At 56.4% G+C, this 22,137-nt stretch overlaps 2 protein-coding genes across 3 annotated transcripts in view; both read right to left on the reverse strand.

The window, feature by feature from the left end:
- Positions 1-645: 645 nt before the first annotated feature.
- On the reverse strand, positions 646-11,415 carry LOC141974846 (retinol dehydrogenase 8-like). Of its 2 annotated transcripts, none has more exons than XM_074934862.1 (7): positions 11,263-11,415; positions 8,015-8,127; positions 7,203-7,364; positions 6,026-6,205; positions 4,249-4,342; positions 2,108-2,291; positions 646-1,016 (listed from the first exon to the last, which is right to left on the reverse strand). In XM_074934862.1, the coding sequence occupies exons 2-7, from the start codon at positions 8,109-8,111 to the stop codon at positions 786-788; spliced, it is 948 nt and encodes a 315-aa protein (XP_074790963.1). In that variant the 5' UTR covers positions 8,112-8,127; positions 11,263-11,415; the 3' UTR covers positions 646-785. The 2 variants fall into 2 exon arrangements, with proteins under 2 accessions (XP_074790963.1, XP_074790964.1); XM_074934863.1 differs by lacking the exon at positions 11,263-11,415 and adding an exon at positions 9,383-9,497.
- A 4,750-nt stretch (positions 11,416-16,165) lies between these two features.
- Positions 16,166-22,137, reverse strand: part of LOC141974845 (complement C3-like) — a 46,765-nt gene continuing 40,793 nt past the window's right edge. The window contains exons 38-41 of the mRNA XM_074934861.1: positions 21,585-21,674; positions 20,488-20,571; positions 17,380-17,515; positions 16,166-17,030 (exon numbers count right to left, since the gene is read on the reverse strand). Of these exons, the coding sequence (XP_074790962.1) occupies positions 16,889-17,030; positions 17,380-17,515; positions 20,488-20,571; positions 21,585-21,674 (452 nt within the window). The 3' untranslated portion in view covers positions 16,166-16,888. The remainder of the gene's footprint in view (positions 17,031-17,379; positions 17,516-20,487; positions 20,572-21,584; positions 21,675-22,137) is intronic.

The raw sequence follows: 22,137 nt of genomic DNA on the forward strand, positions 1-22,137 counted from the left end.
ATCCCCTCCCTGGACGAGCCACCCCGGCCATCTTCCTACAGGCCCCCGGTAGTGTCAGGGGGACACAGCCTGATGCCCCATGGCTCCCTTCGCCCAGGGCTACAAGCCCTGGCACACACCTGCTGGGCTACCTCCTCGTGGAGGATGTCTATCACCCCCCCCGTGGAAGCACAGCTGGGTCCACCCTCACAAGCCGGGGGGGAGGACAACTTAATACATCCAGGGATCTAGCCCCAGCTGTGGAAGGGGAGTGGTGCCTAGTGGTTAGAGCATTGGGACAGGCATCCGGACTCCTGGGTTCAATCCCTGACTCTGGGAACACCTGGGTTCTGTCCCCAGCTCTGGGAAGAGGTTGGGACCGGACTCCTGGGTCCTATCGCCAGCTCTGGGAAGGGATGGGACTCCTGGGTCCTAGGCCCAGCAGGGCCTCATTCCTCTACTTTTTGAAAGTTTTTTTTTTTTAAATCCTTTTAACACCCCAAATTTACTTAAAAAAAAAAAAAAAGATACAAAAGAATCAGCTGGCTAAAAAGAGGGCAAAGTGGGGGGTGTTGCTAGCCCCCTCCTGGATTCATGCTCCTAAACACCCTGCCCCTCCCCTCACCCCCCCCCCCCCCATCACCCACCGTGCTGACGCCTCCCCCTCGGTCCAAGGGTTTGTGCTTTTACAGTGGCTGTCCACACTGGAAGCTACAGAGCATGGGAGCGGGGTGGGGATCTATAGCTGGAGCTGTCTGTGTTGTCCAGGGAGGAGGAGGAGGAGGAAGGGGACTGGTGCTTTCGTCTCAAGGAGACTTGTTATAGGACACGTCCCTCCTCTTCCTCCACTGCAGCATCTTGAGGAGGCTGAGGCTGGCTTTGAAGAGCCGGTCATGCTGGAAGATCATCTGGTGGAAGGTGTTCAGAGGCAGGTTCCCGGTGGGGTCGGCGTGTTTCAGGGTGGTCATGGGCGTGTAGAGGCTGTTGGTCTGGTAGCGAAAAGGCGGCTTCTCTGCCATGATCACCTTGGCCGTATGCTGGGGAGAGCAGAGGAAGGGCCTGCCCGTTAGACGCTCGACCGACACGCTTTGGGCTTAACCCGCACAGGGCAGATCCCCAGTTGGTATGAAAATCAGCCACAGCTCCACTGGGGTCAATGGGCCACGTCCCCAGCTGGTATTTGTACAGCACCTAACACAGTGGGGTCCTGGGCGACGGCTGGGGCGCCCTAGGCTCTACCGTAATACACCTAATAACGTAGAGCACCTAACACAATGGGGACCTGGGCCAGGGCTGGGGCTCCCAGGCACAATGACAATATAAATAATCATGGCTCCATTGGACTCAATGGGCCAGATCTGGGGTAAATCAGCACCACTCGGATTAGCACTTATTGCTGGTCTTGGTAGCGCCTACGAGCCCCAGCCATGGCTCAAGCCCCACTACACTGGCCACTGTATGTTATTTCTTAGGTGTATTATGGTACTGCCTAGGTGATTAGAGTGGGGGGGCTGGGAGCCAGGACTCCTGGGTTCTGTTCCCAGCTCGGGGAGGAGAGTGGGGCCTGATGGTTAGAGCAGGGGGGGCTGGGAGTCAGCACTCCTGGGTTCTATCCCTGGCTCTGGGAGGGGAGTGGGGCCTGGTGGTTAGAGCAGGGGGGCTGGGAGCCAGGACTCCTGGGTTCAATCCCAGCTCTGCAAGTCCCTTCCCTTTTCCATGCCTCAGTTTCCCCCCCTCTGTAAAACAGGGATAGCTGTGCCGAGCTCAACAAAAATGCTTTTTATCTATTGATCTCCAAGGGCTGAGCAGTAACATACTTGCTTCACCACTGGTCACCCTGCCCTTACACAGACCCACACCCCACCCCACCCCACGCGGCAGATGGCTGGGACAGAGGCTGAGCAGCATCTGAAGGTTTAGCCCAGAGCTGATGCTGACAGCCCCGGCTGTTCCCAGTGCCACCACTAGATTTGGGGGTGCTGAGAACCTCTGGCAAGCAGGCCCCTAGGATCTAACTCCCCACCTGTCCTCCCTGGGTCCCCAGTGCCAGTATGGTTAGAGCCGAGTACTATAGGGCTAGGAAGGGGGTAGCGGGTCAGCGCGGGAGGGTGGGGAGATGGCTCCCTACCTCAGCCACCTCGTCTGGCGACTGCCCCAGCACCGTGAAGACTTCCTTGGAATAGGCCATGTAGAAGCCTTGGAATATGTCCAGTGTCTCCTGGTCAACGGCGGACAGGTCCATGCAGGCGGCTTCTTCGTAGAGTTTCCTTTCGAACTCGGTCACCACCGGCCCGGGTTCGATCAGGCTGATGCTGGGGAGGAGCAGGAGACAGTAACACATCACAGCTCATGTACCCAGCCAGGGCCTGGCTCCGGGCCCGTTAGGGCACACGCAGATAGGAGCTGGCATGCAGGGGCAGAGCACTGGGTTGTACAGGTTGGTGCACCACCTCCTTAGGCCAGTGGGCCCTCTAGTCCAGCACCCCACCTGCTGCCCTTCCCATATCAGACCACCCACCCCCCCTCCTTCCAGCCACCCTCCTTCCAGCCCTTCCGCCCTCTACCCACCCACTGCTCCACCCAACCATCCATCCTCCACCTTCCCCTCCTTCCTCCCTCTACCCACGCACTGCTCCATCCAGCCCTTCCTCCCTCTACCCACCCACTGCTCCACCCAACCATCCATCCCGCACCTTCACCTCCTTCCTCCCTCTACCCACCCACTGCTCCTTCCAGCCCTTCCTCCCTCTACCCACCCACTGCTCCACCCAACCATCCATCCTCCACCCTCCCCTCCTTCCTCCCTCTACCCACCCACTGCTCCATCCATCCCTCCCTCCCTCTACCCACCCACTGCTCCATCCATCCCTCCCTCCCTCTACCCACCCACTGCTCCCTGCCTCCCGCCACCTGCTTACCTCCATCCCTTCCTCCCACCAACTCTGGAGTCCCACCTCCCGGCATTGCCATCTCAGATGGCTGGGCCATATAATCCAATATCCTTATACCTGGTGCACCCAGCCTAAGATCCCAGCACTGCAGTCGATACTTCTCCCCTTCCATGCACACACGATGCACTAAGCCAGTGATCTCCAACCTTTTTATGCCCAAGATCACTTTTTGAATTTAAGGGCAACCCAGCATCTACCCCGCCCCTCCCACGAGGCCCTGCCCCTTCCCCAAAGCCCCACCCCACCCCCCCTCTCTCCATCCCTTGCTCTCCCCCACCCTCACTCACTTTCACCAGGCTGGGGTAGGGGTTTGGGAGGGGGTGCGGGCTCTGGGCTGGAGCCGAGGGGTTCGCAGCGTGGGAGCGGGCTCTGGGCTGAGCCTGAGGCAGGGGGTTGGGGTGCAGGAGGGGGCTCCAGGCTGGGGCAGAGTGTTGGGGTGTAGGAGGGGGTGCAGGCTCTGGACTGGGGCAGAGTGTTGGGATTCAGGAGGGGGAGGGGGTCAGGGCTGGGGCAGAGTGCTGAGGTGCAGGCTCTGGGAGCGGGGGTCAGGGCTGGGGTTCAGGAGTGGGCTCAGGGCTGGTTCGGGGTGCTGGCTCCGGGAGGGGGCTGAGGACTGGGGCTTAGGGGGCAGGAGGGAATTCAGGGGGCAGGAGGGGGTTCGGGGTGCTGGCTCCAGAAGCACTTACCTCTGGCGGCTTCTGGTCGGCGGTGCAGCCGCTCCCAGAAGGGGCCAAAGCACTTCCTGTGGCCCCGGGGAGGGGGAGCGTGCACGGCACATGGCTACGCACTGCCCCTCTCTGCAAGCATCAGCCCCGCAGCTCCCACTGGCCGCAGCTCCCCGTTCCCAGCCAATGGGAGCTGCGGGGGCGATGCTTGCAGGCAGGAGGGAGACCCCCCTGCCCCCGGGGCCGCTTCCGGGAGCAGCGTGGGGCCAGGGCAGGCAGGGAGCCTGTCTTACCGGCAGCCCCGCTGTGCCGCCGGAGATTGCGATTGGCCGGTTGGTGACCACTGCACTAAGCCAACAGTGCTAGGATGCCCATGGGGCAGAGGGGAGGGAGAGGCCTTCTTGACCCCACCCCTCACAACCTTGGTGGGTCCGTCCCCCTTTTCTGAGCACCAGCAAAGTCAGCCCTGGTGGGGGCTGCCCAGTCGGCCTAATGGATCAATGGCGCGACCAGGCACCTCCCGTCGGCTCCCTGCAGCCACCTGCCTGCAACCCCTCCGAGCTTCGGACGCGGGGGACGGCTGGGAATGTCCACTGCACCCCTGTAGCACTGGGGCTCATCTCCCCTACACAGCTCTGCCCCCCCAGACTTACTTCACACCAAACTTCAGTGCCTGCAGAGCCAAGCTCTCACAGAAACCCTCCACAGCGAACTTGGAGGCGCAGTAGATGTCATTGAAGAGGAGGCCTGGCGAGCAGAGGCGAGAGCGAGTCAGGTGAAGCAGGGAGAGGGGAGGGAGCTGGGCCGGCAAAGGGCGAGGCTCTGCTCTGCTGGGAGGGCCTGCCCAGAACTTGACGAGGGTTCGGCCGCCGGGGAGCGGAGACACCTGCCCGTGGTACTGACCAGAATTGTCCCACCAGCTCCTTGGGCTCCCACGTCTGTCTCCTGTCTTATATCTCGACTGTAAGGTCTTGGAGGCAGAGACCAGCTTCTTGCTCTGCGTCTGTACAGCGCCTAGCGCAGTGGGGCCCTGGGCCATGGCTGGGGCTCCTAGGGGCTACCGTAATACACCTGTGATGCATGGCTAGAAAGGGTTAAACATCCTGCAAAATAAATAACCCTCAAAAGACCTGTGGGGAGATGATGTTTGTGTTTTTGTGTATTTACAGATGTGTGAGTAGGGTGGACAATGTAATCAACAGTCCCTGTCTACGCTGTATTCTGATCATTCAGAGGTCAAAAGAAGATCCTAGCATTTAAATGAACTGTAAACACGGGATATCTCGGTATTCATCTCTCTTTGAACTGTACTGTGAATGGTGGAGGAACAAGCAAAAGGCCTTATGTTAATTCATTTCGCTAAGCACCGGTGATGGACCTCCTTCAAAGTCATCCTAATTACCTTTTGTTCCCCAAGGAAATCCCAACTTGTCAAAGAGGACATGAAATTGTATAAAAGAGCCTTGGGTCCTGATTCTGTCATCTCAGATCTGCTTAGACTTCATCAGGGGAAGTTTGAATTGCAAGACTGAGGTCCCAGTTATGCAGGTACACCCGGAATATGAGATTTGGATTTGGACATTGGACCTATGAACTATTTCCGAAAGAACTCTTTGCCACTACAAAGCTCACCGTCTCTGCTGTGAATCTGCACCTCAATGGCTTGAACTCATGTCTGTCTGTATATTGATCTTTTAACCAGACTCTCTCTCTCTTGTGTTTTAATAAATTTTAGTTTAGTTAATAAGAATCGGCTGTAGCGGGTGTTTGGGTAAGATCGGAAACGTGCGTTCACCTGGGAGGTGATGTGTCCGATCTTTCGGGATTGGGAGAACCTTTTCTTTTATAGGATGAAATAAGATTTACAGAAATTTTCATCATATTTGACGTGGGTACCTGGATGGAGGCCAAGGCTGGATCACTTTAAGGGAACTGTGTTCTCTGGACTTCTGAGCAGCCAGTGAGGTAATAAAGAAGCTATTTTAAGCTGGTTTGGTAAGTATTGGAATATCCACCAGCTTTTGGGGGTTTGGCTGCCCCATTCTTCACAGCTCACCCTAATTGAGTGACCACAGCTGGCTCCCCATTAGGACCCCGGTCACAACACCTAATAAATAACACACAGCACCCAGCACACTGGGGTCGGTGTCTCACGGGGGCGGGAGGGCTCAGGGCTCAGGGTCCCAGCAGGAGAGTGGGGAAGCGGGGTCCCCTGGGGAGGAAGTCCGGGACTCAATGAGGGGTCCCAGAAGGGGAAAGGGGGGAGGTCAGTGTCCCACGGGGTGGCAGGCTGCGGCTCTGGGTGGTTTCCACACAGCAGGGGCCCCATCACCTCCAACAGGAGCCTGGACCTGTCCCCCACACCAAATCAGCAAGGTGCAGCCGGTCCCCAGGGGCCACAGCCCTCCCTGCCCCGTCCCCCGGTCTCACCTTGCAGCCCCAGCACGCTGCTCATCACCACGATGTGGCCCCGGCGCCGGCGCTTCATGTCGGGGAAGACTTCGCGCACCAGTCGCACCAGCCCGAAGAAGTTGGTGTCAAAGAGGCTCTTCATGGCAGCGACGCTCTGGCTCTCCACCGGCCCGATCATGCCCAGCCCCGCGTTGTTCACTGCAACGGGGGGAGGTCATGTGAGGAACCCCCCAGTGTATGGCAGCTACTGGGGCGGGGGGGAGCGCAGACTGGAAGTGGGGAGCCCCACGGAGACAGGGGGCAGCCGGGATCCTCTTTTCCCCCCGGCTCCGATCACCAAAGGCAGAGGCACAAATGGCCCATCTGGCTCTCTGGCTGGCCCACACCATGGGGCTCCCTATCCTTTCCTTCGGCGGGGCAACCCCACAGGCCTCATGGCCTGACATCCTAGATGGGCCCATCCAAGGTAGTAAGGCATGGGGGCTGGGGGACGCCAGGCTAGATGGGCCCATGGGTCTGATCTCATATGGCGTTTCCTATGCTCTCCCTGAGCAGGGGCTCAGCTCTGCTGGGGAAGGCATCAAGATCCCCACTTTACAGAGCGTCCCCTTCCCTGTTCAGCCAAACCCTCCGCTGGGTCACCACCCAGCAAGGCCAGCCGGGCGCACGTGCGTGAGATCCGGTGTCAGCCACCCCCCCTGCCCCACACAGCAACCTTAGCACCGAAGAGCCCTCGCATTTGTGGCTGGATTTTTAGCGGGGGCTAATGAGCAGGGCGAAGCCACCCAACTCCTCCAGTTACACCAGCCTCCCCTCTGAGCCTCACACCCCTTTACCAACGCGTGTGTGCGCACAGGGCGTGCCACTGACACACCCAGGAGTCGGGAGTAGAGACTCAGGGGGGCAAATGCAGCAGCTACCTGTAAGGGGCTGTGTAAGTTACAGGCGAGAAAAACGGGAGTGTCTAAGTGGGCGGGGTCCAAGGCACCCAAGACAAGAAATTCCTTAGACTCCCTCCCTGGAGGAACCCCCAGCTGCTCCGGCACCCACTCCCACGGTGCGTCTGTAGGGCCAGGAGGTAAGGGAGCCACACTGCCTGCAGGGAAGAGCGCAGCGGTCCCCCAACCTCCCCCACCGGGCACGTTCCAAGGAAGGCGGCCCACGCAGCCCCGAGCGGCCGGGCCGGCTGTCCTACCCAGCACGTCCACCCTCCGCTGGGGAATGCCCTCCACGCAGCGCTGGATGGATTCCTCGCTGGTCACATCCATCTGGCGGATTTCCAGGGTCTTGTCCAACGCCGGCCCCGCCTGCTTCTCCAAGGCCTCGCGCTTGTCCAGGTTCCTCATGGTGGCGATGACTAGGCAGAGAGATGGGGGGTGGCCAGGAGGGTTCAAACCAGCCAGGAAGCTCAGGGCCCCACTCCTGGGCTAAGCAGGCTCAGGCCTGGCCAGTGCTTGGATGGGAGACTTCCAGGGCAAAGATGGGTGCTGCAGGGTGAGGGGCTCAGTAGGGAGCACAGGGGGGTTGGGGGCGGCTGTCTGTGCAGACTCTGATGCACTAGGGGGAACTGTGCTGCAGAACCAGGGTGGGGGCTCAGTAGGGGGTGCTCTCTCCTCGCAGGCTATGCCAGTGTGGCACCAGTGGGTGCTGTGAGGCAGAATGGTGCCATTTAATGGGGCAGGACCAGAGGTGGCTGCATCTCCGCAGTGGCTGAGCAATCTCTGTATTAACAGCTGCTGTAGGTGAGCATAAACTGTTACCACACCTCAACCCAACGGTGGCTGCATTTCAAAACTGGCTGAACAATCTCTGTATTAACAGCGGCCACATCCCACCCCAGAGGTGGCTGCATCTCAGTGGTGGGAGAAGTGATTCGGCACATAGGGCTAAAAAGCCCCTGGGGATAAAAGGCCATAGAAGTAGTAAGATCATTATCATTTCCCTGCCCTATGCCCCATGTTCCTCTTCTTCTCCAGCTCTTTGTAATTCCCATCCCGACCTTCTCACCTCGGAATCTCTTCAGCTCATCTTTAGCCAGCCGGACGGCCAGAGCCAGCCCTATCCCGGAGGAGCAGCCAGTCAGCAGCACGGTCCTGCAGGACATCCCTCTATCTGTCTGTCTGTTACAAACAGGCAAGAGAAGTCAGGTTCAAAGAGGGTTGAGGGAGTGGGGTCTCGTGGTTAGAGTGGGAGGGTTGCAAGTCAGGACCCCTGGGTTCTAGCTGCAGCTCTGGGAAGGGAGCAGAGCACCTAGAGGGGAGGGCGGCATCAAGACTCCTGGGTTCTATCCCCAGCTCTGGCGGGGAGAGTGGGGCTTAATGGGGGCTGGGGGTGTTAGGCGTGAGGCATAGAATCATAGAATATGAGGGTTGGAAGAGACCTCAGGAGGTATCTAGTCCAACCCCCTGCTCAAAGCAGGACCAATCCCCAATTTTTGCCCCAGATCCCTAAATGGCCCCCTCAAGGATTGAACTCGCAACTCTGGGTTTAGCAGGCCAACGCTCAAACCACTGAGCTCTCCCTCCCCGCACTGATCTACTCGGTTGTGCCAGTCCCATCTCCTGCTTCACTGATCTGGTTGCCCTCTGCATGACACCCCCCGATCCCGGTCTCTTCCTAGGAGAGGATTTCCATCAGGTGAAGTGGCGCCAGCCTCAGCTCATCCCCCTCCCGCGGGAGCACATGTGGTTCTATTCTGGAACCGCCTCAGCCTCTTATCCCCGGGGCCGGCTCCGCCCGTCAAACGGAGGCCGACGTGAGCGACCGGGCGCAGGGCAGCAAAGAGCCCAACCCCCGCGCGCCGTAACCAACCACCCTCACCCCTGGTGTAGACGCAGCTAGGCAGGACGCTCCCGTCGCCCAGGGCCGGGGCCGTTCTCATGCTGCCAGAAACCCGCTGCTGCCCGGAGGCTGCGTCTACACTCCAGGGCCCCGGCACCCGCGCCGTGCGGCCGGAGCACCGATGTGGCCACGTCAGCATGCTTGGGAACGGGGGCAGGGGGGGGGGGGGGAATCAGGGCTTGCTGGTGACCCAGCTCTGCCAGGAATCCACAGCACGGGGGGCAGACGAGGGCAGTGGTTCTATTTCCCGGCTCGGCCTCTGGGCGAGCTTGGGCAAGGCACTGCCGCTCTGTGCCTCTTTTCCCTCTCCCCTCCTTGGTCTATTTAGGCTAGGAGCTCATTGGAGCACGGGACTGACTCTCACCCGGCATGACGGGCCCCCGCCCCGATCGCAGATGGGGTCTCCAGGGGATACCACAACAGCCCCTAATAACTCGACAAGTTGGCAAACATCAGGTTTCGTCAGCGGATCCGTTTGACGGGCCAGAGACGACAGAGGGCCCCGAGCCAAGGCAGTCGGCAATTAATAATTACCAGGCAACAGCTCCTCATGGCAACTCCTGCCCTGGATCTCAGTTATTCAAGCCAGACCCGGGCCTTGGGTCTCTCCCCTGACCCAGTTCAGACTCAGCAAAGCTGCTCTCTGGTCGGCCTCAGCATCGGGTGGGAAATTATAACCAAACAAAGGACGGAAGCTGGGCTATTATTGATCTAAGCTTTGATTTCTTTGTGGACGAAAGGCCCATCCTGCTGATCTCACCCGGCTGAGACTTCCCTCACAACTGGGTAGCACAGGGAGGCACCCAAGCGGGCAAAGGGGCCAGGGGACGATTAACGAGGGGGTTGGGCCTGGAAGGAGGAGATCCTTCTCCAGATTTATTCTTGTTCAATTACGCTCTGTTATAAACTGCATTTATATTGACTGAGGAGATAAAAGGGAGCCCGAAGTCCACAGCCGACTGCTGAGCAGGTGGGATATACACAAAACAAGCCCAGTCGCTCATGGAATGAAAGGCCCTTTAAATGCAACACTTCTAGGACTGTAATTTTGTACTTTGGGGCACCTACAAGCCAGAGCTGAGATTGGGGTCCCCCATCACGCCAGGCGCTGCACAGAGTAAGAGACGGTCCCTGCCCCAAAAAATCTAAAGTGACAGGCAGACAAAGGAGAACTGGGCTCAGTTTCCAGCTCTGCCCCACGCAGCCCTGAAGCAAGTTACGGCCTCAGTTTCCCTGCTTGCAAAATGGGGACAATAATAATTCCTTATACCCAGCCTTCCTCTGTGTATACTGTAAAATCTCCAGGGCTGGGACTGTCTCTCACTATATGTCTGTGCAGAATCTGGCATGATGGGGGCCCGTGTAGTGCCTGGCACGATGGGGTGGGCCCTGATCACGGCTGGGGCTCTGTGCAAGGTCCTGACCGATGTGTTTCTGTAATACCAACACTGATGAAATGCAGAGGGCTTGTCAGTGTTTCACCCAGGCCTGCGGGTCAGAGAAGACACAGAAGCCAGGTGAGTCACCCCAGAACCCAGTGAGTACCAAGGGTCGGTACAAACTTTAACTGACCATGGGTACGGTCCAGAATGATGGGCCATGTGACTCAGGGGAACTCCGGGGCTGTGGGAGTCTGATCCAGGTGGGAGAAAGGAGGGGAGATGGTCAGCACTCCCCACTCCCTGGAAATTCGTGGTTACTGCTCAAAATGGCACCAGTCTCAGAGCTCTGTGTCCGTCCCTGGCTCTCCGGGAAAGCAGCAGACACAGCAGCTGTAGCCAGCCTGACTAATCTTCGCTTATTCTGGTGCTAGACCCTGCAGGGTCAGGCTATATATAGAAGATGGGGCTCCGCTCTCCACAGGAAGATCTCCGCCGGGCTCCCCACCCTGGAAGGTGGTTCTCAAGCCACCTCCCCAGAGAGCCACTCTGTACTGTACTTCCGATGGACACCCCCAAAACACCTTGTCACTGCTGCAGGCCCAGTTCCCAACACCCCCATTGCACTTTGCACCCCACTTCCAGCTCCACGTACTGCACCCGCCTCCCAGGGGTCCTTAGTTCCCAGATCTTGCTCCCCAGTGCACCCCTGCTCTCAGAACCACATGGCACCCCGATCTTTCCTGCCCCCCCCAGCTTTTCCCCTTCCTCAATGCACCCCCCGCTCCCCTTAGCTCTCAGCTCTTCCCAGTGCACCCCTGGGTCCGCCTGGGCTCCGATCCGCATTGCACCCCTACCTTTCTTACCCCCCCATGCACCCCAATCTCCCAGCCCCACAGGATCAGGGGAAGGCTGAGCACAAGGCGAAGCCCCGCTTTATCCCCCTCCCCCCCGAGACGGGGGTGGGGGAGGCCTCTTGCTGCAGGATTCAGCTGCCCTTGGAGCAGGGAGCTCGGAGCCCAGCCCCCCGCCTACCTGCACCGCTGCGAGCTGGATCGATCCCCGGCTCAGCCAGTCCCCGCCTTGCAGCGGCTCCAGCTACGGCTCCTTCACCCGACCAGCCGAGGGAAACGCCCCGCCAGCCCGCAGCACGCCGGGGCTTGTAGTCCCTGCAAGCCGGCCTCCCCCAGGTCCCGGGGCGGGGGCAGAGCCTGCCCAGCGCTCCCCTATGCCCCGCCCCTCCTGCCTGTCGCGCCCCGGCGGGGGGGGCCGGCACCCTCTGGTATCCCCGCCCCACTCCAAGGTAACGCGGGGTGCAGGGGGGCTTTGTTATTGTAGGGCTGGAGCGTGCACGTGGGGCTTTGTTTTTGTAGGGTTGGAGCGTGCACGTGGGGCTTTGTTGTTGTAGGGCTGGAGCGTGCACCTGGGGCTTTTTTATTGTAGGGCTGGAGCGTGCACCTGGGGCTTTGTTATTGTAGGGTTGGAGCGTGCACGTGGGGCTTTGTTATTGTAGGGCTGGAGCGTGCACGCGGGGCTTTGTTATTGTAGGGTTGGAGCGTGCACGCGGGGCTTTGTTATTGTAGGGTTGGAGCGTGCACGTGGGGCTTTGTTTTTGTAGGGCTGGAGCGTGCACGCGGGGCTTTGTTATTGTAGGGTTGGAGCGTGCACGTGGGGCTTTGTTTTTGTAGGGTTGGAGCGTGCACGCGGGGCTTTGTTGTTGTAGGGCTGGAGCGTGCACGTGGGGCTTTGTTATTGTAGGGTTGGAGCGTGCACGTGGGGCTTTGTTATTGTAGGGTTGGAGCGTGCACGTGGGGCTTTGTTATTGTAGGGTTGGAGCGTGCACGTGGGGCTTTGTTTTTGTAGGGTTGGAGCGTGCACGTGGGGCTTTGTTGTTGTAGGGCTGGAGCGTGCACGTGGGGCTTTGTTATTGTAGGGTTGGAGCGTGCACGTGGGGCTTTGTTGTTGTAGGGTTGGAGCGTGCACGTGGGGCTTTGTTGTTGTAGGGCTGGAGCCTGCACGTGGGGCTTTGTTTTTGTAGGGTTGGAGCGTGCACGTGGGGCTTTGTTGTTGTAGGGCTGGAGCGTGCACGTGGGGCTTTGTTGTTGTAGGGCTGGAGCCTGCACGTGGGGCTTTGTTATTGTAGGGTTGGAGCGTGCACGTGGGGCTTTGTTGTTGTAGGGCTGGAGCGTGCACGTGGGGCTTTGTTGTTGTAGGGCTGGAGCCTGCACGTGGGGCTTTGTTTTTGTAGGGTTGGAGCGTGCACGTGGGGCTTTGTTGTTGTAGGGCTGGAGCGTGCACGTGGGGCTTTGTTGTTGTAGGGCTGGAGCCTGCACGTGGGGCTTTGTTTTTGTAGGGTTGGAGCGTGCATGTGAGGCTTTGTTGTTGTAGGGCTGGAGCGTGCACCTGGGGCTTTGTTATTGTAGGGTTGGAGCGTGCACGTGGGGCTTTGTTGTTGTAGGGCTGGAGCGTGCACGTGGGGCTTTGTTGTTGTAGGGCTGGAGCGTGCACCTGGGGCTTTGTTGTTGTAGGGCTGGAGCGTGCACGTGGGGCTTTTTTATTGTAGGGCTGGAGCGTGCACGCGGGGCTTTGTTATTGTAGGGCTGGAGTGTGCACGTGGGCTTTGTTATTGTAGGGCTGGAGTGTGCACGTGGGCTTTGTTATTGTACTGTGGCTCACGACAGCCGAGTTGCTACTGCCCTTGATTTCTTTTTATATGCGCACTTTATTTTGAAGTAGCCAAACTTTGAAGCATGTGGCTAAGGTGTCTTTTGAGGTTTGGGCCATTTTGTTGTGCACTTCCAAACAACTGTACCCCAGGGCTGAGCCGCCGTCAGTTTATGCCTCTTGAATAAATTGCACAGCATTAGCATGCCAACATGCTCCTGTACTGGCCATGCCCAGCTCCGATATTTCCAAACACAACTTGCTGGGTCTCACTGTGTCGTGTGAGCCCCTCCCAGTCCTCCGTGTTCTGACCCCGGAAATGCTTTTGAGATTCAAAGAAAGTTCAATGATAAATTCTTTAAAATGATAAAGGGGGACCCTGCATTACTACTCACTACAGTATGTCACCTACCACTTAAATCAGCTTCTGGACCACATGGCTGGAGGATAGCGAACGTGATGCCAATTTTTAAAAAAGGCTCCAGAGGCGATCCTGGCAATTACAGGCTGGTAAACCTGACTTCAGTACCAGCAAATTGACTGAAACTAAGGTAAAGTACAGAATTGTCGGACACACAGATGAACACGATTTGTTGGGGAAAAGTCAACACGGCTTCTGTAAAGGGAAATCATGCCTCACCAATCTACTAGAATTCTTTGAGGGGCTCAATAAACATGTGGACAAGAGTGATCCAGTGGATATACTGTACTTAGACTTTCAGAAAGACTTTGACAAGGTCCCTTGTCACAGGCTCTTAAGCGAAGTAAGCCGTCATGGGATAAAAGGGAAAGTGCTCCCACGAACTGGTTAGAAGATAGGAAACAAAGGGTCGGAATAACTGGTCATTTTCAGAATGGGGAGAGATAAATAGTGATGTTTCCCAGGGATCTGTACTGGTGCCTGAGCTGTTCAACGTATTAATAAATGATCTGGGGAAAGCTGTAAATAGCAAGGTGGCAAAGTCTGCAGATGATAACTACCTTGAGCAATTTTGTAAACCCAAAACTGACTGCGAAGAGTTACAAAGGGATCTCACTAAACTAGGTGACTGGGCAAGAAAATGGCAGATGAAATTCAGTGTTGATAAATGCAAAGTAATGCACGTTGGAAAATATAATCCCAGCTGTCCATACAAAATGGTGGGATCCAAATTACCTGTCACCACTCAGGAAAGAGATCTTGGAGTCATTGTGGAGAGTTCTCTGAAAAGATCCGTTCAATGTGCAGCGGCCGTCAAAAAAGCGAACAGCCTGGTAGGAACCATTAGGAAAGGGATAGATAATAAGGCAGAATGATCACAATGCCACTATATAAATCCAAGGTATGCCCACATCACAAATACTGTGTGCAGTTCTGGTCACCCCAACTCAAAAAAGATGTATTTGAAATGGAAAAGGTGCAGAGAAGGGCAACACAAATGATTAGGGGTGTGGAGCAGCGTCCATAGGAGGAGAGATTAAAAAATCTGGGACTGCTCAGTTTAAAAAAGAGATAACTAAGGGGGGGGGGGGATAAACTGGAGGTTTCTAAAATCCGGACTGGTGCGGAGTAAGTGACTAAGGAAGTGTTATTTACCCCTTCACCGAACACAAGAACTAGGGCTCACCCAATGATATTACTAGGCATCAGGCTTAAAACAAACAAAAGGAAGTATTTCTTCGCACAGCGCACAGTCAACCTCTGGAACTTGTTGCCAGGGGCGGTTGCAAAGGCCAAAACTATATCTGGGTTCAAAAACGAATTAGATACGTTCATGGAGGTTAGGTCCATCAATGGCTATTGACCAAGATAGTCAGGGACCAAGATGCTCTGGGTGTCCCTAAACCTCTGACTGCCAGATGCTGGAACTGAGCAACAGAGGATGGATCACCTGATGATTGGAAGCATCTGGCATTGGCCACTGTCAGAAGACAGGACACTGGGCTAGGTGGACCATTGGTCTGACCCAGTATGGCCGTTCTTATGGTCTTAGTAACAATTTCCCTGCTCACTGCAGTTCTGGGATTTGGCTGGAGCAAGGCCCAGAACCAGCCCAGTGAGAAGCTGCCCACATGGGGGCTTTGTACCCCACAATTGCTGGAAACCCTGGGCTGGGCCCCTGATTCCCTGCTCTGGCTGAGATCCATTCACCACTGGCATCAGGGACGGGGCAGAGGTGAGTTTACACCATTTTTGCCCCTTCCTGCTTAGTTGCCTTGAGGCAACTCTAACCTACACACTGAAGAGCCACCAGGGCTTCCCTGCAGTGATGTGGAGCACAAGTGTGGCCAGAGCCAAGGGGGCATGGCTAGCGCACCACTAACTAATCTGGACTGCTGTTTGGCTAGTTTTTCATGCTGGCCATGCCCACTCCAGCTTGACCACATCCCCTGTGTCAGGAGCTTCAAGGGGTTAGCAGCTCAAGCAATGCCCTCTGCCAGGAGAGATCTCTCAGTTCTGTGGTCCCTTTACTTTGCAACGGCAGCATCAAAGGGGCTGTAGGGCAAGTGAGAATCAAGCCTCTGGATCATGGAAGGCTTTAAACAAACCCGCCACTTGCTGAGATGTGCCAGTTCCGAGCAAAAGCCAACCCGAATGCTCAGCAAAACAGCACGGGAGGGTCCTTTGCCTTTTACCCTAGAGATTGCTTGGGGTTGCTTGATTGCAGGCGGAGCCCAGATGTGCCAAGGCTGGGTCCGTGCTCAGGAATCTTAGCCAAAATGTTCCCCCTTCGTCTTCCTGCTGCGTAAGAAGGGGTGGGCACAGGGGGAAGCTTGGTAATGAAATAACGCCGATTTCTGATATGGTGCTTTTCATCACTGGAACTCAAACACTTCACACTCTTTAATGGGTTTATCCTCGACCCCCTGTGAGGCAGTGCTGTTATCCCTGTTGTTCAGTGGGGGAACTGAGGCACAGAGAGGCCACGTGACTTGCCCAGGGTCAGAAGAGGACAGAGTAGGGAATTAAACCGAAGGCTCCCACATCCTAGGTCAATGCTTTAACCACTAGACCATCATCCTTCCTTGTTTATACAGAGACACTGACTGGAGTAGCTCCTCCTGGATACTCAATTCCAGACCAGAAATCACTTTATTCTGCAAGTATTAGGGTGCTTCTAATGCAGAGTCATTCTGGAATAAAGTCACCTTTATTCCAGGCTATTTTAAATTATTTGTTTGATCACAGCACCCAGGACCGCACCGCGCCAGGCGCTGTACAACCACAGAATGAAAAGACAGCTCCTGCCCCAAAGATCTTACCATCTAGAGCATCCACATGGGGCATTAAGTTTCCCTAGGGGTATAGAGGGCTTGGAGTCAATCTAGAGCAGCCCATGAAATAAATCTCCCCTTAAGGGTGCTGATAGCCGTTTCCCTGCTGCCGCAAAACTTTATTCACATTCGTGGGATAAAACAGGTACAAACCCAGACAGATGCCTCAGGATAGCTCCCTCAGGAGGCACAAAGTTTCTGGATTGAGGATTCAGAGGGGGTGGGCATTGTAACAGGTGCTGTACAAAGGAGTATTCAGTTCAGTTCAGGGACGGTTGAAGTGTGCCACGGTGTAAAGAAATGACAGAGGCCTTGGGTATCTCAGAGGTGGGAACGACCCACACGAGCTACGGTTCCGTGCTCTGTCCTCTGTGTCCAGAGAGCTTGGATCAATAGAAATCGCAGAGTAGGGGGTATTACAAGGATAATAGAGGGTTATGGAAAACAGCAGTGTCATGAGCTGTGTGTACATCCACTGTTGCCCTCTACTGGATGGAATTTGAACTGCATAACTGTGTGTCATAAGCCCATGCTACGAGCAGCTGTAGGAGATTCTCCTGCAGATCCAGAGGCAGGGGACTGCATGCAGGAGGGCGAAAGTCCTACCCCTGCTGCTGTGAAATGTATAGAGGTTCTGCCATGACTCCAATTAACATTATAGATGGGGGCATGGAGGACAAGGGAGACCTCCCCACAGAAAGGGTGACAGCTAGTGACGTTCCTGGGTCCTCCTCTTCTCGGCCTATGAAGGGCAGCCGTTTGTCATCATGTGCTGGGCAAACTCCTCCAGCCCCTTGCAGAGAGCACGGAAATGTCCCTGTTGGCATTCCATGGGGTTTGGCCACAGCTCAACCCAGGAACCGCTCCCAAGCAAGTAAGCCATCCTGGGAAAGAGAGCAGGAGGAAACATTACCACAGCCCTTCGCGGGTGAGGGGGTGACCCCGCATGTCCAGCGTACAGCCTGGCAGAGATCACAGGGCATTAAGGGGAACCACCCCCCATTGTTAGTATGGGAGCTCTTGGCTCAGGGCCCCACTGTTGCTGGGTGCTGCACAGAGCAGGAACTGAGGCATAGAGATGAAGTGACTTACCCAAGATCACATGGGGTCAGTGGCAGAGCTGGGAATTGAACCCACTTCTCCTGCGTCCCAGCCTAGTGCATTAACCACCAGCCCACTCTTCCCCCCTCCTCATAATCCTCCTGCCTCTCCAGGAGCCTGCTGGAGACTCACTCAGTCTTCAGATCCCACAGGTCACTGCTGAGGCCCCAGATCAAGTAGCTTCTGTTCTCCAGCAGGTTCAGGGTCGCCTTGCAAGCCACTGGGCTGATAAATCGACGGGTCTTTCCCTGGATGCCTTGCTCTGTCCCTTTAAAAAAAAAAAGCCAGTGATGCCCTATGAGCATGGGGAGCAGAATGATCACTGATGACAGATCAGCGAACAGGAGCCAGACCCACTGCAGAAGAGTCTGATCTCAGTTAAACAGGTACCAATCCAGAGTGACTCTTGATTTCAAAGGGTCTCTTTTAGTTTGACATGTGCTCAGAATCTGTCTCCCTGGGGTCGCTCTGGATTGAGATTTGGAGGATAGGTCCATCCATGTCTGTTAGCCAAGATGGTCAGGGATGCAACCCCATGCACTGGGTGTCCCAAGCCTCTGGCTGCCAGAAGCTGGGAGTGGAAAACAGGGGATGGATCACTCGATGATTCATTCCCTCTGAAGCACCTGGCATTGGCCACTGTTGGAAGATAGGATATTGGGCTAGATGGACCATTGGTCTGACCCAGTATGGCCCAGTTCTTAGGACATCGGGGCAGGTGAGTTCAAAATCCCTGTCAATAGAGTCACTCCTGATTTATGCTGGTGTAAATGAGATCAGAATCTGGACTCTTCTATCTTGTTGGAAAAGGCCTCCCATGGTCACAAGACATGGAATCACAGTCTTTTAAATAGGGGGCGTTTATTAAAGGAAACAATCAGAGACTCTAACAAACTGGTTTCCACAGAGCTTGACATGCAGCTTTGTCTCTCATGTTTACCAGGGACCACATGCTGTGTGGGCCTCTTAAGTGCACAGTGACAGTGAGTGACTGAAATATATACTGCAAGTAAACGTGCGGCAGGTTTGATATTTAGGCTGGGCTTCTCAAAGGAGTCAAAGGGATTTAGGAGTCCAAATCACACTGACTTGAGTGTCTAACTCCTCTAGTCATCTTTGAAAACATGCAGCTGAATGGGATGAAAGCAGCAGCCAGTTCAGGGCCGGCATCACAAAGGGCCCTGGCTGCCTCTCAGGCAGGGGTAACACTGATCAACGTTTTTTTAACAGGACAATTTTCCATCGCAAAATACCGGTTTGTTGAAATCAGGAGGAACGTGTCGATTCGGACAAAACTTTGTTTAAAAAAAACGTTGAAAGGAGTGTGCTGATTCAGCCAAAATCCTCCACTTTGGGACTGGAATACTGAGGGTTTTTTTGATTCAAAAATTATTTTATTTTCTACTAGAACCGTCGGGAAAGTCAAGATCAGAACGGAAGCGTTTGGTTTGATCGCAAAGGAGCGTTGCCGCTGACCTGAATCAAAATTTGGTTGAGCAGGAAGTTTTGGTTTTTGGCTGTGTTCTGATCTAGAACGAAGACAACGTTTGGAAGTGTCGGCCTCTCCCGCGGAGCCCCTGGCAGGCTCGGGGAGCGGTTAGGAGACTACCAAGGTGGAAGCTGACAACTAAAAGCCACCGGGAGGGACGCGGGGGCAGTGCCACGCTGGAGATAACTGGAGCATTGATCAGTCTGGAGCGTTTTCTAGCCGCGCACCTCAGCGTGACGGGCTCTCGGGGACGGGCAAGGCCGTTTTTCACAACGTCTCTGATGACACGATGGGCATTGGCAGAGCTGAGGGGGGGAACACAGGGCTGGAATAGCAGGGGGGCTGTGGGGTGGGATTAAGGCGCATCAGCAGAGCTAGGGAGAGGGAAGCCCAGGTGTGGCATGGCCGGTACCGGGTTTACAATGATGCTGTGGCGTTGGGCTCACACTCAGAGGGGGCCCTGGCCCCGGACCATGGCCCCGCCCCCTGTGGCCCCACCCACTGCTTGCTCCTCTCCTCCCCCTCCCCCCAGTGCAAGTGGTGGGCGGGGCCTTAGAAGGAAGAGACTGAGCAGGGGCGGGGCCTCAGGGCAGAGCATGGGAGGGGTCTCGGTGGGAAGGGGCTGAGCAGGGGCGTAGCGGGGGACAGGGCCAAGGTCTGGGTGCCGGGGCCCACAAAAGATTAATCCAGCCCTGGGCATAGCAGGGGGTCTAAGGGACATGACTGAAGGTGAAAGGGGAGCCCAGGGGGCTGTGGGTCAGGATGGAGGAGCACCGGCAGAGCTGGGGAGGGGAGGGGGGAAGCCCAGGGCTGGGCTAGCAGGGGGCTGTGGGTCAGGATGGAGGGGCACTGGCAGAGCTGGGGTGGTGGGGGGGAAGCCCATGGCTGGGCTAGCAGGGGGCTGTGGGTCAGGATGGAGGGGCACTGGCAGAGCTGGGGTGGTGGGGGGGAAGCCCATGGCTGGGCTAGCAGGGGGCTGTGGGTCAGGATGGAGGGGCACTGGCATAGCTGGGGTGGAGGGGGGAAGCCCAGGGCTGGGCTAGCAGGGGGCTGTGGGTCAGGATGGAGGGGCACTGGCAGAGCTGGGAGGGGGGAACCCCAGGGCTGGGCTAGCAGGGGGCTGTGGGTCAGGATGGAGGGGCACTGGCAGAGCTGGGGTGGAGGGGGGAAGCCCAGGGCTGGGCTAGCAGGGGGCTGTGGGTCAGGATGGAGGGGCACTGGCAGAGCTGGGGCGGGGGGGAAGCCCAGGGCTGGGTCAGCCAGGGGCTGTGGGTCAGGATGGAGGGGCACTGGCAGAGCTGGGGTGGAGGGGGGAAGCCCAGGGCTGGGTCAGCCGGGGGCTGTGGGTCAGGATGGAGGGGCACTGGCAGAGCTGGGGTGGAGGGGGGAAGCCCAGGGCTGGGCTAGCAGGGGGCTGTGGGTCAGGATGGAGGGGCACTGGCAGAGCTGGGGCGGGGGGGAAGCCCAGGGCTGGGTCAGCCGGGGGCTGTGGGTCTGGACTGTGGGGCATCAGCTGCGTGGACTGACTTCATGAGCCCTCCTGAACTGTGCGGTTCTCAGCTGGTGCCATGTACTCCATCGTTTTCAAGGAGCACTAAATTCACCTCCCCAGATGTAGAGAAATAAAACGCAGGTTAAAAGCCCCTGAGCGGGGGACGGCGGATGAGAGAGGAGCAGCATTGCACCCTGTGATGAGGACAGCTGGCACGCAGGGTGAGACGCGGACAGACATTCACCGCAAGGGCCGTTACCTTCCTTAACGACCTGCACGATCCTCATAGTGAAGTAATTGTACATCCCGTTCTGCTCCACCTTCACCAGCTGAGCTTTATAGACTGGGGGAGAAGATGGCAGTCAGAGATCTGCTAAAGCCCGACGGCGCCATCGCGACCGTCTAGGTGGATCTACAGAATACAGGCCAGGTACCACGGTGATGGAGGTGTCTGCAGGGGACTGGACTTGATGACCCAGAGCGTCCCTTCCAGATCTGTGTCTTATGGGACAAGAACCTATACAGAACAGAATCAAATCCCACCCACTGGGGCAAAGGGGCAACACCAGTTGTCATCTAGAATCCCACTTGCTCAGCGCTTGGCTGCTTCCTTGATCAGTGAGGGTGTGGGATGTAGGGTCCTACATCAATGGGTCTCAGGCACTAAAGGGGAACCTGCAGGTGGGGGTGGGAATGGGCTTGATCCAGGTTGTCTTGCTGTGTAAAAGGCCTGGGGGAAGATACATGATGAATTCAGACTCTTCCCCACCCCCCACCAGAGGGCTCTGTGTTTGCCCAGAGAGCGGATCTCCCAGGCATGGCTGTCCTCAGTCTAATTGGGAACGGGGAGTGGGTTTTATTCAGACTGTTTAAAACTTGGTGGGTTTTAAATATTTAACTCAAATGGCTGAGCAACAGGTGGGGAAAAAACACTTGTTAAAAAAGTTCAGCCATCCATTTCAGATAAATCATTGTACCTAGGTCTTATCATCGTTAGATCTCAAATTAGGTCAGTATCGTTATCCCCATTTTATAGTTGGGAAAACTGAGGCACTGAAGGGATATGACCTGCCCAAGGTCACCCAGCAGGCCAGAGGCAGGAACAGATCCCAGCTCTGCTGAGTCCCAGCCCAGAGCCCCCATCTCTGTATCAGCCAAGGAATGTGGTGGAGTCCACATATACCCCGTTACGTGGCCTGCTGCCACTACGCTCATTGCAATTATCTTTTCCCAGATCAGGAGTTAATTGCCTCTGGGATCACTGGCAGATCTTGCCCCACCACCCCCCAGCTTTGGCCCTCCCTTGGACAACAGCTGATCAGGAGAAATAGGGCCAGAACACAGGGCCTGTCTTACCGTAATCCACCCCAGCCTCACACGCGGCTTCGATGCGGACAGAGATGTCAGCGGGGGGTTGTTTAAATTTCTTGATCAGGCTGCATTTCTCTGGGGACAGAAGCAGACGATTCTAGTGAAGTAGCAGGTTTACAGCCCCTTTCACACCAGGCTTTCGCTGCCCTTTACGGACATGAATGAATTCAGCTTCACAGCCCCCCTGGGTGATAGGTGGGCGTCACCCTCATTGCACAGACAAGGAAGCTGTGGCATAAACAGGGCAATGAGTTTGCCCTAGGTCACATGATGAATCAATGGCAGAGGTGGGAATAGAACCCAGGAGTCCTGACTCCCAGCCCTCCACTGCTCTGACCACTAGTCCCCACTCGCTTCCCAGAGCAGGGAATAGAACCCCGGAATCCTGACACTCAGGCCTGTGCCCCCTCCATGTGGGAAGGTCCCAGAGGCAGCCAGAGATCAGGGCCTGGCCAAGGGGAAGAGCTCACTTTGCATGTTATCTGTGCGAAGGTGGGAGCTGGAAGCGTCCACAGATTCTCCCCACCAGAGAACCACG

This window comes from Natator depressus, chromosome 20 (assembly GCF_965152275.1).
Source record: "Natator depressus isolate rNatDep1 chromosome 20, rNatDep2.hap1, whole genome shotgun sequence".
In the NCBI taxonomy this organism is placed as follows: Eukaryota; Metazoa; Chordata; order Testudines; family Cheloniidae; genus Natator; species Natator depressus.

What these genes read in the sequence shown, in the direction of transcription:
- LOC141974846 (XM_074934862.1), bottom strand. Translation starts at nt 8,111, where the DNA reads ATGTCCTGCAGGACCGTGCTGCTGACTGGCTGCTCCTCCGGGATAGGG. An exon ending in TGAGCTGAAGAGATTCCGAG is followed by an intron (nt 7,365 to 8,014) that starts GTGAGAAGGTCG and finishes CTCTCTGCCTAG; the next exon opens with TCATCGCCACCATGAGGAAC. An exon ending in CGCCAGACGAGGTGGCTGAG is followed by an intron (nt 1,017 to 2,107) that starts GTAGGGAGCCAT and finishes TGCTCTCCCCAG; the next exon opens with CATACGGCCAAGGTGATCAT.